The 16,151-nt window shown below is 41.8% G+C and overlaps 1 protein-coding gene across 1 annotated transcript in view; it reads left to right on the top strand.

Annotated features, from left to right (window-relative positions):
- Window positions 1-16,151, top strand: part of shank3b (SH3 and multiple ankyrin repeat domains 3b) — a 53,095-nt gene that overhangs the window by 24,016 nt on the left and 12,928 nt on the right. Inside the window, 14 exon segments of the mRNA XM_028450172.1 lie at window positions 9,458-9,629; window positions 9,760-9,963; window positions 12,549-12,620; window positions 12,714-12,822; window positions 12,911-13,062; window positions 13,538-13,667; window positions 13,755-13,792; window positions 13,892-14,008; window positions 14,148-14,225; window positions 14,798-14,864; window positions 14,976-15,195; window positions 15,408-15,592; window positions 15,675-15,788; window positions 16,054-16,129. Of these exon segments, the coding sequence (XP_028305973.1) occupies window positions 9,462-9,629; window positions 9,760-9,963; window positions 12,549-12,620; window positions 12,714-12,822; window positions 12,911-13,062; window positions 13,538-13,667; window positions 13,755-13,792; window positions 13,892-14,008; window positions 14,148-14,225; window positions 14,798-14,864; window positions 14,976-15,195; window positions 15,408-15,592; window positions 15,675-15,788; window positions 16,054-16,129 (1,730 nt within the window). The 5' untranslated portion in view covers window positions 9,458-9,461.

The raw sequence follows: 16,151 nt of genomic DNA on the forward strand, positions 1-16,151 counted from the left end.
ATGTAGACTCACTAGTTTCTAGTGGACGCACTGGTTTCTAGTAGACTCACTGGTTTCAAGTAGACTCACTAGTTTCTAGTAGACTCACTGGTTTCTAGTAGACTCACTGGTTTCAAGTAGACTCACTAGTTTCTAGTAGACTCACTGGTTTCTAGTACTCACTGGTTTCTAGTACTCACTGGTTTCATGTAGACTCACTGGTTTCTAGTACTCACTGGTTTCTAGTAGACTCACTGGTTTCATGTAGACTCACTGGTTTCTAGTAGACTCACTAGTTTCTAGTAGACTCACTGGTTTCATGTAGACTCTGGTTTCTAGTAGACTCACTAGTTTCTAGTAGACTCACTGGTTTCATGTAGACTCTGGTTTCTAGTAGACTCACTGGTTTCTAGTACTCACTGGTTTCTAGTAGACTCACTGGTTTCATGTAGACTCACTGGTTTCATGTAGACTCTGGTTTCTAGTAGACTCACTAGTTTCTAGTAGACTCACTGGTTTCATGTAGACTCTGGTTTCTAGTAGACTCACTGGTTTCTAGTACTCACTGGTTTCTAGTAGACTCACTGGTTTCATGTAGACTCACTGGTTTCATGTAGACTCACTGGTTTCTAGTAGACTCACTAGTTTCTAGTAGACTCACTGGTTTCATGTAGACTCTGGTTTCTAGTAGACTCACTGGTTTCTAGTACTCACTGGTTTCTAGTAGACTCACTGGTTTCATGTAGACTCACTGGTTTCATGTAGACTCACTGGTTTCATGTAGACTCTAGTTTCTAGTGGACTCACTGGTTTCATGTAGACTCTAGTTTCTAGTAGACTCACTGGTTTCATGTAGACTCTGGTTTCTAGTAGACTCACTGGTTTCTAGTAGACTCACTGGTTTCTAGTGGACTCACTGGTTTCATGTAGACTCACTGGTTTCTAGTAGACTCACTAGTTTCTAGTAGACTCACTAGTTTCTAGTAGACTCACTGGTTTCTAGTAGACTCACTGGTTTCTAGTAGACTCACTGGTTTCTAGTAGACTCACTGGTTTCATGTAGACTCTAGTTTCTAGTGGACTCACTGGTTTCATGTAGACTCTAGTTTCTAGTAGACTCACTGGTTTCTAGTAGACTCACTAGTTTCTAGTAGACTCACTGGTTTCATGTAGACTCACTGGTTTCATGTAGACTCACTGGTTTCTAGTGGACTCACTGGTTTCATGTAGACTCACTGGTTTCATGTAGACTCACTGGTTTCATGTAGACTCACTAGTTTCTAGTAGACTCACTGGTTTCATGTAGACTCACTGGTTTCATGTAGACTCACTGGTTTCATGTAGACTCACTGGTTTCATGTAGACTCTGGTTTCTAGTAGACTCACTGGTTTCTAGTAGACTCACTAGTTTCTAGTAGACTCACTGGTTTCATGTAGACTCACTGGTTTCTAGTGGACTCACTGGTTTCATGTAGACTCACTGGTTTCTAGTAGACTCACTAGTTTCTAGTAGACTCACTGGTTTCATGTAGACTCACTGGTTTCATGTAGACTCACTGGTTTCATGTAGACTCACTGGTTTCATGTAGACTCTGGTTTCTAGTAGACTCACTGGTTTCTAGTAGACTCACTAGTTTCTAGTAGACTCACTGGTTTCATGTAGACTCACTGGTTTCTAGTGGACTCACTGGTTTCATGTAGACTCACTAGTTTCTAGTGGACGCACTGGTTTCTAGTAGACTCACTGGTTTCAAGTAGACTCACTAGTTTCTAGTAGACTCACTGGTTTCTAGTAGACTCACTGGTTTCAAGTAGACTCACTAGTTTCTAGTAGACTCACTGGTTTCTAGTACTCACTGGTTTCTAGTACTCACTGGTTTCATGTAGACTCACTGGTTTCTAGTACTCACTGGTTTCTAGTAGACTCACTGGTTTCATGTAGACTCACTGGTTTCTAGTAGACTCACTAGTTTCTAGTAGACTCACTGGTTTCATGTAGACTCTGGTTTCTAGTAGACTCACTGGTTTCATGTAGACTCACTGGTTTCTAGTAGACTCACTAGTTTCTAGTAGACTCACTGGTTTCTAGTACTCACTGGTTTCTAGTAGACTCACTGGTTTCATGTAGACTCACTGGTTTCATGTAGACTCACTGGTTTCTAGTAGACTCACTAGTTTCTAGTAGACTCACTGGTTTCATGTAGACTCTGGTTTCTAGTAGACTCACTGGTTTCTAGTACTCACTGGTTTCTAGTAGACTCACTGGTTTCATGTAGACTCACTGGTTTCATGTAGACTCACTGGTTTCATGTAGACTCTAGTTTCTAGTGGACTCACTGGTTTCATGTAGACTCTAGTTTCTAGTAGACTCACTGGTTTCATGTAGACTCTGGTTTCTAGTAGACTCACTGGTTTCTAGTAGACTCACTGGTTTCTAGTGGACTCACTGGTTTCATGTAGACTCACTGGTTTCTAGTAGACTCACTAGTTTCTAGTAGACTCACTAGTTTCTAGTAGACTCACTGGTTTCTAGTAGACTCACTGGTTTCTAGTAGACTCACTGGTTTCTAGTAGACTCACTGGTTTCATGTAGACTCTAGTTTCTAGTGGACTCACTGGTTTCATGTAGACTCTAGTTTCTAGTAGACTCACTGGTTTCTAGTAGACTCACTAGTTTCTAGTAGACTCACTGGTTTCATGTAGACTCACTGGTTTCATGTAGACTCACTGGTTTCTAGTGGACTCACTGGTTTCATGTAGACTCACTGGTTTCATGTAGACTCACTGGTTTCATGTAGACTCACTAGTTTCTAGTAGACTCACTGGTTTCATGTAGACTCACTGGTTTCATGTAGACTCACTGGTTTCATGTAGACTCACTGGTTTCATGTAGACTCACTGGTTTCATGTAGACTCTGGTTTCTAGTAGACTCACTGGTTTCTAGTAGACTCACTAGTTTCTAGTAGACTCACTGGTTTCATGTAGACTCACTGGTTTCTAGTGGACTCACTGGTTTCATGTAGACTCACTGGTTTCTAGTAGACTCACTAGTTTCTAGTAGACTCACTGGTTTCATGTAGACTCACTGGTTTCATGTAGACTCACTGGTTTCATGTAGACTCACTGGTTTCATGTAGACTCTGGTTTCTAGTAGACTCACTGGTTTCTAGTAGACTCACTAGTTTCTAGTAGACTCACTGGTTTCATGTAGACTCACTGGTTTCTAGTGGACTCACTGGTTTCATGTAGACTCACTGGTTTCTAGTAGACTCACTAGTTTCTAGTAGACTCAATAGTTTCTAGTAGACTCACTGGTTTCTAGTAGACTCACTGGTTTCATGTAGACTCTGGTTTCTAGTAGACTCACTGGTTTCTAGTAGACTCACTAGTTTCTAGTAGACTCACTGGTTTCATGTAGACTCACTGGTTTCTAGTGGACTCACTGGTTTCATGTAGACTCACTGGTTTCTAGTAGACTCACTAGTTTCTAGTAGACTCACTGGTTTCATGTAGACTCACTGGTTTCTAGTAGACTCACTGGTTTCATGTAGACTCTAGTTTCTAGTGGACTCACTGGTTTCATGTAGACTCTAGTTTCTAGTAGACTCACTGGTTTCTAGTAGACTCACTGGTTTCTAGTACTCACTGGTTTCTAGTAGATTCACTGGTTTCTAGTGGACTCACTGGTTTCATGTAGACTCACTGGTTTCATGTAGACTCACTGGTTTCTAGTAGACTCACTGGTTTCTAGTGGACTCACTGGTTTCATGTAGACTCACTGGTTTCTAGTAGACTCACTGGTTTCTAGTAGACTCACTGGTTTCTAGTAGACTCACTGGTTTCTAGTAGACTCACTGGTTTCTAGTAGACTTACTGGTTTCTAGTGGACTCACTGGTTTCATGTAGACTCTAGTTTCTAGTGGACTCACTGGTTTCTAGTAGACTCTAGTTTCTAGTGGACTCACTGGTTTCATGTAGACTCTAGTTTCTAGTAGACTCACTGGTTTCTAGTAGACCCACTGGTTTCTAGTAGACTCACTGGTTTCATGTAGACTCACTGGTTTCTAGTAGACTCACTGGTTTCTAGTAGACTCACTGGTTTCTAGTAGACTCACTGGTTTCTAGTGGACTCACTGGTTTCATGTAGACTCTAGTTTCTAGTAGACTCACTGGTTTCTAGTAGACTCACTGGTTTCTAGTAGACTCACTGGTTTCTAGTGGACTCACTGGTTTCATGTAGACTCACTGGTTTCATGTAGACTCACTGGTTTCTAGTAGACTCACTGGTTTCTAGTAGACTCACTGGTTTCTAGTAGACTCACTGGTTTCTAGTAAACTCACTGGTTTCATGTAGACTCACTGGTTTCTAGTAGACTCACTGGTTTCTAGTGGACTCACTGGTTTCATGTAGACTCACTGGTTTCATGTAGACTCACTGGTTTCTAGTAGACTCACTGGTTTCTAGTAGACTCACTGGTTTCTAGTAGACTCACTGGTTTCTAGTGGACTCACTGGTTTCATGTAGACTCACTGGTTTCATGTAGACTCACTGGTTTCTAGTAGACTCACTGGTTTCTAGTAGACTCACTGGTTTCTAGTAGACTCACTGGTTTCTAGTAGACTCACTGGTTTCTAGTACTCACTGGTTTCTAGTAGACTCACTGGTTTCTAGTAGACTCACTGGTTTCTAGTACTCACTGGTTTCTAGTAGACTCTAGTTTCTAGTAGACTCACTAGTTTCTAGTAGACTCACTGGTTTCTAGTAGACTCACTGGTTTCATGTAGACTCTAGTTTCTAGTAGACTCACTGGTTTCTAGTAGACTCACTGGTTTCTAGTAGACTCACTAGTTTCTAGTAGACTCTAGTTTCTAGTAGACTCACTAGTTTCTAGTAGACTCACTGGTTTCATGTAGACTCTAGTTTCTAGTAGACTCACTAGTTTCTAGTAGACTCACTGGTTTCTAGTAGACTCACTGGTTTCATGTAGACTCTAGTTTCTAGTAGACTCACTAGTTTCTAGTAGACTCACTGGTTTCTAGTAGACTCACTGGTTTCTAGTAGACTCACTAGTTTCTAGTAGACTCTAGTTTCTAGTAGACTCACTAGTTTCTAGTAGACTCACTGGTTTCATGTAGACTCTAGTTTCTAGTAGACTCACTAGTTTCTAGTAGACTCACTGGTTTCTAGTAGACTCACTGGTTTCATGTAGACTCTAGTTTCTAGTAGACTCACTAGTTTCTAGTAGACTCACTGGTTTCTAGTAGACTCACTGGTTTCATGTAGACTCTAGTTTCTAGTAGACTCACTGGTTTCTAGTAGACTCACTAGTTTCTAGTAGACTCACTGGTTTCTAGTAGACTCACTGGTTTCTAGTAGACTCACTGGTTTCTAGTAGACTCTAGTTTCTAGTAGACTCACTGGTTTCTAGTGGACTCACTGGTTTCTAGTAGACTCACTGGTTTCATGTAGACTCTAGTTTCTAGTAGACTCACTGGTTTCTAGTAGACTCACTAGTTTCTAGTAGACTCACTGGTTTCTAGTAGACTCACTGGTTTCTAGTAGACTCACTGGTTTCTAGTAGACTCACTGGTTTCTAGTAGACTCACTAGTTTCTAGTAGACTCACTGGTTTCTAGTAGACTCACTGGTTTCATGTAGACTCACTGGTTTCTAGTAGACTCACTGGAGAGTGTGGGTGGACTAAAGTGGGAACCATTGAAAACCTGAGAGTCACACGCAACAGGAAGCTCATCTTAACCAGTGACTCCACTCCGTAACCATGGGAACCCACAGATCAACTCACAAACCACCGAAGAAGAAATCCAAACCATCAGAACAGTCTGTACTGCTGAACTGGTTTCACTGGTTTCCCAGTAGAGTTCCTCTCAGTGGTTTTGTTAAACGTCTCACATGCGTTCCGTCACTCAGTGTTCTGTGATATTACATAATATCTCGGGTGTTTATTGTGAAAATCTGTCAAAACAGGAAGTGTGTGAATCCTGTGAGAGACAATGGAGAGAAAAGCAAAGACGGAGGCGTGGAGTCGCTCTGTCAGGGAGACAAAAGCCTGGAACCACTAATCAGCCAATCACCTGCTGACACAGCCGTTTCCATGGCAACATCACGTCCCGTCCCAACCTCACAGCCAGGCTTGTTGTCAATTATAATTGTATTTGTAATTTAAAAAAATGTATTGCTGTTGTAATCATAATTAAATTGTAATTGAGTCGCTAGTCGACCACTGGGAACAACTTAGGGTTCAGTGTCTTGCCCAAGGACACTTTGACACATAGACAAGTATAGACTGGGATCAAATCCCCAACCTCTCGATCAGGGACAGAGCAGCGGGTGAGGGGGGGGGGCTGTTGTGAATAGGTGTGTTTTGAGTCCGGCTTTGAACTGTGAGAGTGAGTCCATGTTCCTAAGATCCAGAGGTGGTGAGTTCCAGAGTCGGGAGCAGAGCGGCTCCAGTGCTATGGAGGGGGCGAAAACCAGACTGGAAGTGTTCATAGAGGTTGTTGTGGGATATGTGAGAGTGAAGTTTGCTGGCGACTGGTTTTTCAAGAATTTTCCTGATGAACACAAAAAAGGCTTGATGCTCATACCAAAAGTATTAATACCTATATTTTCAGTGATTATGAAGCCTAACAAGGTAACCAATAGATAGTAAAGAAATTAGATGATAGATATTTGTTTTTTGTGTGTTTTACAACTGATTTAGGAACCGTTAGCATTAGAGATGCTAACACAAGAAGAAAGTTCACTTTTATTAGATTATTTATTTCAGACACAGTAATTGTGATTTATTTTAATTAGTAAAAATGATGGTCACTGTATTCGTAGGTGAATTGTAATTGAACATGGGTAATTGAAAACTTAATTGTTGCTGAAAAATGTAATTGATTCCAACCCTGCTCAGAGCTAGCATGTTCACATTCAAGTGTAAATAAATGTTTTAGCTGTAAAGTGAGTCTGAGGAGCAGCAGAATCATGTGAAACTCCTCCACACAGTGACATGTCACTGGTAAATAATGCCTCAGTGACCCAGCTTTTACTGTGGCGGGTGACAGGAAGTGATTCACTCCACAGAGCGTGTGCTAAGTGGGCTCACAGACATTCTGACATCCTTTCACACAATCCAAGAAGAGTCGTTAATGAAGGAGAAACAAACGAAATCATTTTAGTAAATAACTCTTTGATGTTGCTTTGATGTTTTTCAGTGCAGCGTTCATTTCAGATTCCTTCCAAACATGTTGTGTATCTTTCCAGGTGAGGGAGAAGGAAAGTTGAATATCAATATTTGCGTTTCTCCTATACCAGGGTCAAAGGTTAAAGGGGCGGGGCTATGTTATCAGCTCCACTTCAGCACCAATTAAAAACATAGATACTATTTTATCAGGGTGAAGTAAAACATAATAAATATTTTATGGTTTTTAATGGACGATGAGTGAGTGTCAGTGTTTGATTGACTGATGTATAAAAACCTTCCTCATAACTCATTCACTGGGTCAGGTTAACACTTTATTTTGAAAAGCTCTCTGCAGATGACGAGTTAAAGGAAGTGGGTGTGTGTTCATCTGAAAGTGTCTCAGGGGACATGAATCCATCACACACACACACACACACACACACACACACACACACACACACACGCACACACACGAGAATCAGTCTCACCAAACTCTGAGAATTGCTGAACTGTGTTACCATAGCAACAGTGAGTGTGTGTATCAGCACACACACACACACACACACACACACACACACACACACACACACACACACACACACACACACACACACACACACTTAGGTTAGCACAGGATTCCCTGCTATCCCAGTTTCTATGACAACGCACAGCTCATCCTCATTTTCTTCTCCGACCAGCTTTAAACCACCATGATGAAGATGATGATGAAGATGATGATGATCATCATTTATTTTATTATTCATTTTTGTAGAAATAAATTTGTCACTTTTCTATTTTTTCCCACTTTGTGGTTGCTTTCGTCACATTTTTTGGAAATTTTCTCCTTTTTATGCTTTATTTCCTCAGCATTCTCCTATTCATTTGTAATTGTGTAATCATGTCCAATTGATTTGTATTCATTTGTTATATATATGTATTTGTTCAAAGTTCTTCTTTTAAATCAATATTTCCTTTACAATAACTCTAGGTTTTTTTCTCCTTGTAAATCTGAACTGGAATTAAACCAAGTCATTGCTCGCCTTTGCTAGCTCAGTGCTAAACTAGTTCAATCAGCAGTAAAAAGCTGCTAATGACTGAGACCAAAAGTGAGACTGGAGTGGAAACAATCTCAGTATTTATCATGGCCCCTCCCTCTGTGACACATGTGTGTTGTTAGCTTCTGTCAGCTGATAACTCCCTTTGTTACTGAGTGACGATGATGATGATGATGATGATGATGATGATGATGATGATGATGATGATGATGATGATGCTATCATTAGCAGGTAGCTAAGCTGAAGGTTCATTACCAATCCACATGTCCATTTGTTTGCCTCTAGACTTTTGTTGGTTCTCAAAGATTCACTGAGTGGGACGACGGAAAGTTAATGAAGTCATTGCAAATGGATCTGAACATCTGAAACTTTCTCATTGTTTGCGGCTAACTCCATAGATGTAAAACACACACCAGATGCAGTATTATAAGGGTCGGATTCTCCCGCCAATATGGCAGTGTAAACAAAACTAGCTAGCTAGCCAACTAGTAAACTCACAGCGCACACACTTTGCATTGCGCGGGAAACAGCAACATTTACTACACTTCTCAAACATGTTAGGCCTCAACTTCCCATAATGCATCATTATTTAAGGTAACACAAAGCTTACAACAGTACGAAATAACCTCGATGAACCAGACACATTAAAAGAAAAAAAAAAATGCGATTAATGCAGATTAAAATCATGATCTGCGTTAAAAAGATAATGCATTAACGTGATAATGCGTTAACTTTATCGGCTTTATTTGTTTTTAATGTTTTATTCTGTGTTTTCTGGCGTGTTTGCATTCGTCACCTCCAGCAGCAGCTCAGCTCATTCTCAGAGGAAAGGTCAGAGGTCGTGTTTGAGCTCCTTCAGACCTCCATCCTCTCTTTGCAGACTCTGAAACAATTAGAGGCTGTGTATGAAAAACAGGAAGTGATGTCACATCCCCAGGACGTTGGAGGTCAGGTCCCAGTCAGAGAATGGAGCGCAACACGAGGACACGTTCAACACCTCAGTGATCTTCACAGAGTCACAACAAACAAATAAACAAACAAACAAACAAACATGTTCAGCTGTCGGGGTCCCAGGGCTCTGCTGGTGTTCATCTCCAGCTGTCATTGGGTGGAAGGCGGCCAATTCCTGTCCAGGACCTGCATCTTCCCCTCCAAAAAACTTATAGTGCCACATAAAAACAAAACAACTGACCATCTGTATCTGCTCTCTGATTGGTCGCCTCTCTGTTTCAGACACATGCCTCTGAGTCCGGCTGCCGACACTAAACATGATCGCCAACGGCAACAGGCGGTTACTAATGGCAACCCGACAGGCTCTGCTGTTGCCAGGGACGACGACATGGAGGACGGACCCCCTGGAAGCAGCATGGTGGTCCGGATCGGGATCCCGGACCTCCAGCAGACGGTAACAGGCACACAGGCGTCTGTGCTCCTGTGTTCCTGCAAACCCAAGGCCTGGCACAAACCTGTCTGTCTGTGCGTCTGTCTCGCTCTCTGTCCGTCCGTCTGTCTGTTTCTGTCTCTGGCTCTCTCAGAAGTGTTTGCGGTTGGACCCAGAGTTGCCAGTTTGGACCAGTAAGCAGAGGGTTCTGGTGACGTTGACTCAGTCTCTGTCGGATGTTTTGAACTATGGTCTCTTCCAGCCGGCGTTCAACGGCCGAGCCGGAAAGTTTCTGGACGAGGAGCGACTGCTGAAGGAATATCCGCTCCCCCAGATCACGCCCATCCCATACCTGGAGGTAAACACTGCCATGCTAATGCTAATGCTAACCTGTCATCAGATCCCTTCTAAAACTCAATTTTATGAGTGACTCAGATCCATAAAAATAATCCTATCCCACATACTTTGGTTGCTTAGCTTAGCAGGAAGCGGCGCTGGCTGAGCAGGGTCAAAGAGTAAAGGGGCTGGGCTGAACCATAGGCGGAGTTAGAGATTCATGCCATGGGGAACATAAGAAAAAATAGAAATAAATACCTAGACTCTCTCGAGATTTGCGTCAACCACAATGTGTGTAACATATTCAATAATGCTAAAATTTATTGGTACATAATTGATAATGTTGACGACAAAAATTGCGTCTACGCGTCGTTCAGTGTTGTAAATTCATGTTACAATCTTTCTGCTTCATTTTTGCTGCAGTACCATAGATGAACTGCTAGGAGCAGTGTCGCTTCACCGTTTTCATTGTGAAGAAGAATTGTGCAACAGAAGAAGAACCAACCTAAAGTCTCAAAAGTTTGGGACCGTTTCACTGAAAACTTATACTAGTATTTTTTAAAAGAACAAAAACTTAATTCATATGTATTTTGTACAGTCAGTGTATTTTATGTCACTTAAAATATTTGTATATTATGTACATTATATTAAGAATTGTATTTTTTTTAATGAATTTGTGGAAAGCTGTAATGAAAACTTCCATTCCTTGTGTGAGCCAGCGTTAGTAGTTGTTGTTTCAGTTTGGAGAGCAGGCGGTCAGTGAATGTTTGTTTGTGTTGTGTTTACTTTTTATGTCCATCACTCATTTGTTTTTGTTTAGTTAGAGAAAATATTACGCATGTAGAAATTGCTATGATTTGATTTTTAGTTAAACAGGGATTTATTTAGTAAAGGCTTCATATGAAATTATTATTCTATTTAGTTAGATTTATTATTATTATTATTATTATTATTATTTTTATTTTTATTATTATTATTATTATTATTATTATTATTATTATTATTATTATTATTATTATTATTATTATTATTATTATTACCCTAATAGAAATGTATTAGTTTGAATTAAAAACACAAGAAAGTATAAGAATTACTTTCATATCATCCATAATAAATATAAATAAATTACTGTCATGTTAATGAATCACAAAATAAACGTAAATATACACAAACTGTATGTAAATTACACGTATTTGTTAGGCCTTTGAATGAAATTATTTGTACAAATATGTAAGTGTTGTACTCAACATAAACTACAGAGGGGTATTCCATAAAGGCGGGTTAACAAACTCTGAGTCTATCCATAAACTCTGGGTCAACATACCCCGCGATGGGAAACTCTGGATATCGGATTCCATTAAAGCTGGTATGAAGTGGGTTAATTAACCCTGAGTATGTAAACCTTGGGTTACTGACGTGCACACGCGTGATGAAAAGCCATCATCAATGGATCAAAGAATACTCAAACTGCCATGACAACCAAAAGGAAGAGAGTGATTTATTCACCCTGATGGTGAAATAAGCCATTGTTTGAGGAATATGAGCCTGTTCTAAAGGTGTGTTCAGTCTTCAGTGACTATAGTGGATTAAATCACCTGTAATTAGTCACACTTTTTGGTCACTTCATCACTTTATTGCTTCAGTGATGTGAGGAGTGGTGAATAATATAAATAAAGTGTGTCTGAGGAGACGTGTCAGCAGCATAGGATGTCTACATAGAGAGTCCTCCTGTTACACTGGATATAAACACAGTGACTGCTGCTTCATATCTAATCATTTATATTGATTCTTAATGTAATATTATCACCAGAGTCATCTATACGTCCTAAAAAAACACTGAAGCGGGACGCGAACCCACGACCCATCGCTTTCAAGAGCAGTGTCACACTTCACTGCTCCATCATATCTTCAAAGATGTATGATCTACAGATTTAACTGTATAACAATATAAAATAATAATCGAGCCTTAAAAGTTGATTTATTTAAATGATCATCTCCTCCTTTATATTATCCACAGGTTTTTATTCAGTGAACTTTACTACAGACGTCAGTAGATGTTTTAATGTAGATCAACCTCTCAGTGACTTTCACTTAATGATCTACATCTATAATGTTAGAAAGAAAACTACCTTTAGCACAAAAAAAAGACGTAAATCAACACAACATTAATAATGATGTGAACACGTCTGTGGTGTGTGATGTTACTAATGTGTTTCAGAGAAAAGTGTTCAGGTTTATTAAAGTGTTCAGGTGGGCGGAGCCAGGTAGAAACCCAGGGTTTCTTTGATAAAACCTGCCAGGGACCAAGTTTAGTTCACGGACAATGTTGCCATGGTAACATACTCAGAGAACATACCTCGCTTTTTGGAATGAGATACTCAGAGTCTCATTTGAGCCTGAACATACTCAGAGTTTGAACATAACACTCTTTATGGAATACCACTCTGGTGGCATCAAAAAGAACTCTAAAGTTTAACATGATGCTCAGGTAGAGAAACCAAAGGTAGTGAACCGTGGGAAACTAGTTATCTTCATTTGAGCTAACAAGCTACAATAACAAATGTGATTCTTGTGAAAAACTGAGCCTTTTACGTCTTTTTTCTGCAGTTTCGTTACAAGAGAAGAGTTTATACACAAAGCTACGTAGACGACAAGCAGCTGGCCAAGCTGCACACTAAGGTAAACATCGCTAAGCAACGCTAGCATCGCTAACATAGATCACACAGAGAAGAGTGTTAAAATAGGACTGTTTGTTTGTTTGTTTGTTTACAGGCCAATCTGAAGCGCTTCATGGAACACGTTCACCAGAAGAACGTAGAGAAAGTTTCTAAATGGCTGGAGAAAGGTTTGGACCCAAACTTCCACGACTCAGACAGCGGAGGTGAGCGCCCAAACAAACACAAACAAACATAAACATAAACAAAGCCACCAGGTGATGTCATGTGACCACGGTCCGTCTGCGTCCTCAGAGTGTCCGCTAACACTCGCCGTACAGCTGGAGGAGAGCTGTGACCTCATCAAGGTGCTGCGTAGCGGCGGCGCTCACCTAGACTTTAGAACCAGAGATGGAATCACTGCGCTGCATCGAGCCGTGCTCTGCAGGAACAGCTCCGCCCTCACTGTGAGGCCACGCCCCATTTATACCTCTTCCTTCATTCCTCACCTCATTATCTCCACTCTATCGCTCTGACTCCACCCTCATCCTCTGACTCCGCCCTTCTCCTCTGATGTGAAAAACTACAACAACCAGACCGCCTTCCAGGTACAACACATTTAATCTAATTCAATTAAAAAAAAAACTGAGGAAAACTAAAATAGTTCCGATTCCACGACACGTTCACACGAGCTCACTACGATGACACACACACACGTCACCTCAGGTACACACTCACACGAATCAACACACATTTTACAACCAGACCTTGTGTAGTTACAGTCAGTTACAGGTGGTGTAACTTTAGTTAGACTCCGCCCTCCTCCTCTGACTCCACCGTCATCCTCTGACTCTGTCTTTCTCCTCTGACTCCACCCTCATTCCTCTAATTCCGCACTCATCCTCTAACTCCGCCCTCCTCCTCTGACTTCGCCCCCCGCAGACATTGCTGGACCTTGGAGCATCTCCAGACTACAAAGACAGTCGAGGCCTGACGCCGCTCTACCACTCGTCCATGGTGGGCGGAGCCCCGTACTGCTGTGAGCTGCTGCTGCAGGACCACGCCATCATCGGTACGACACAGCACTCCCTCATTTGTGGGTGTGCGCTGTTTGTTTGTTGAAGAAATATGTGTTTAGTCCTTGTTGTCATGGTTACAGGGATGACTGACGAGAATGGGTGGCAGGAAATCCACCAGGTGATACACACACACACACACACACGCACACACACACACACACACACACAGACACACAGACAAGGTTCATGGTTATGACGCTTGTGTTTGTGCGTGCAGGCCTGTCGCTATGGTAATGTGCAGCACTTGGAGCACCTGCTGTTCTACGGCGCTGACATGACTTCCCAGAATGCATCAGGAAACACCGCACTGCACCTCTGTGCGTTGTACAACCAGGTAAACAACAACAAACAAACAAATACACTTTGGGCCTGTACTATGAAGCTGGATACATATGTCTGGCCGTACGTTGCCATGGTGACGTTAACCAGCTTGGCTGTCTACGTCCCTAAATGTGTTGGTTTGGTTCCTGAAGGATGGCTGTGCTCGCGTTCTGCTGTTCAGAGGAGCCAACAAGGACGTGAAAAACTACAACAACCAGACCGCCTTCCAGGTACAACACACTTAATGTGATTTAATATAGTTTGGTTGGATAAATATGTATTTTATAGTTAATATTATGATTAAGTAAAAACACATTTAACTTAATATAATCAAAAATAAAACTCTGACTAAACTAAAATATTTCACTTACCACGACACGCACACAACGCGCTAAAACGTCACACACGTTGCCTCAGGTACACACTGACACAAATCAATACACATTTTACAACCATACCTCACACGTATAGTTACAGTCAGTTACAGGTATAGTATCTTTAATTACTGTAGCAACTACACAACTACAATATTTTTTTTTTCTTGAAAAATTAATTTACACTATTTCTACAAACCAAAAATAAATGTTTGAAATAACAGGAAAAATGTTTTTGGCTAGAAGAGTAGCAGCACATTTAAAAAGGTTTTACTATTATTATTTTGGATTTTATTAAATAAATGTGTGTGTGTGTGTGTGTGTGCGTGTGTGTGTGCGCGTGTGTGTGTGTGTGTGTGTGTGTGTGTGTGTGTGTGTGTGTGTGTGTGTGTGTGTGTGTGCGTGTGTGTGTGTGTGTGTGTGTGTAGGTGGCGATCATCGCTGGAAACTTTGATCTGGCAGAAATCATTAAGATCCACAAAGCGTCGGATGTGGGTGAGTTTAATCACATATTACGTTAATGTGTGTGTGTTTTAACAGGGGTTGAACTCACTGTGTGTGTGTGTGTGTGTGTGTGTGTGTGTGTGTGTACACATCCATAAGTAGTTCCCTTCAGAGAAACTCCGTCCTACACCAAACGGAGACGAAGTGGCGCTTTAAGGATGTTGGCGGGAAACGGGCTGTCGTCACCTCGCTCTCTGATTCGCTCAGCCAGTGACAATGCTCTGGAAAGCCCCGCCTCCTCCCCTGGCCCCTCCCTTCAGAGCCTCGAGACATACCACGACACGCACACACACTCGCTACGACGTCACACACGCCGCCTCAGGTACACACTGACACAAATCAACACACATTTTACAACCAGACCTCACATGTATAGTTACAGTCAGATACAGGTGAAATAACGATAGTTACAGGTGAAGTTACTTTAGTTGCAGGTGAAATAACGATAATTACAGATGTACCAACTTTAGTTACAGGTGTAGTTACCTCACACTGTCTTCTCACTGGTCTTGCTGGTCCTGGTCTTTTTTCCAGTCCCAGTGGTGGAGGGGGTCCTGGTCCAGTAGAAATCAGCCCCCCCTCCTCCCCCCCGCTGACCCCACAGATGAGGAAGAGGAGACTCTACAGTGCCGTCCCTGGTCGCACTTTCATCGCCACGCGGTCCCACGTCCCTCAGGGACCAGGCGAGATCCAGCTGCACCGCGGGGAGAGGGTCAAAGGTTAGTCTGAGTGTGTGTGTGTGGGGGGGTGTTGATGGTGAAGGCTCTGAGGTGAGGTGACGGGGGCGTGTCCTTGTTCCAGTCCTGTCCATTGGAGAGGGAGGATTCTGGGAGGGCAGTGTGAAGGGCCGTACTGGATGGTTCCCTGCCGACTGTGTGGAGGAGGTTCAGATGAGACAGTACGACCCCCGCCTGGGTAAGAACTACAATGTCCTCCATTACTGTAGTTTACTAATGTTTACCATACTTCCTCCATTACTGTAGTCCACTAGTGTTTACGATACGTCCTCCATTATTGTATTCCTTACTTTACTTTAACTCACACAGAGGACAGGAACACTAGAGTGATCTGTAACTTTCTACATAAGTAAAGGACGTGTGCACTTGTGTATTGTTGTGTAATAGTGTTGTGTGTTGTTGTGTATTGTTGTGTAATAGTGTTGTGTGTTGTTGTGTTCCAGAGACCAGAGAGGACCGCACTAAGAGACTGTTCAGACACTACACTGTGGGATCCTATGACAACTACACCTCCTACAGGTAGAGACGCACCGCCTTGTTC

This window comes from Gouania willdenowi, chromosome 6, assembly GCF_900634775.1.
Source record: "Gouania willdenowi chromosome 6, fGouWil2.1, whole genome shotgun sequence".
Lineage (NCBI taxonomy): Eukaryota > Metazoa > Chordata > Actinopteri > Blenniiformes > Gobiesocidae > Gouania > Gouania willdenowi.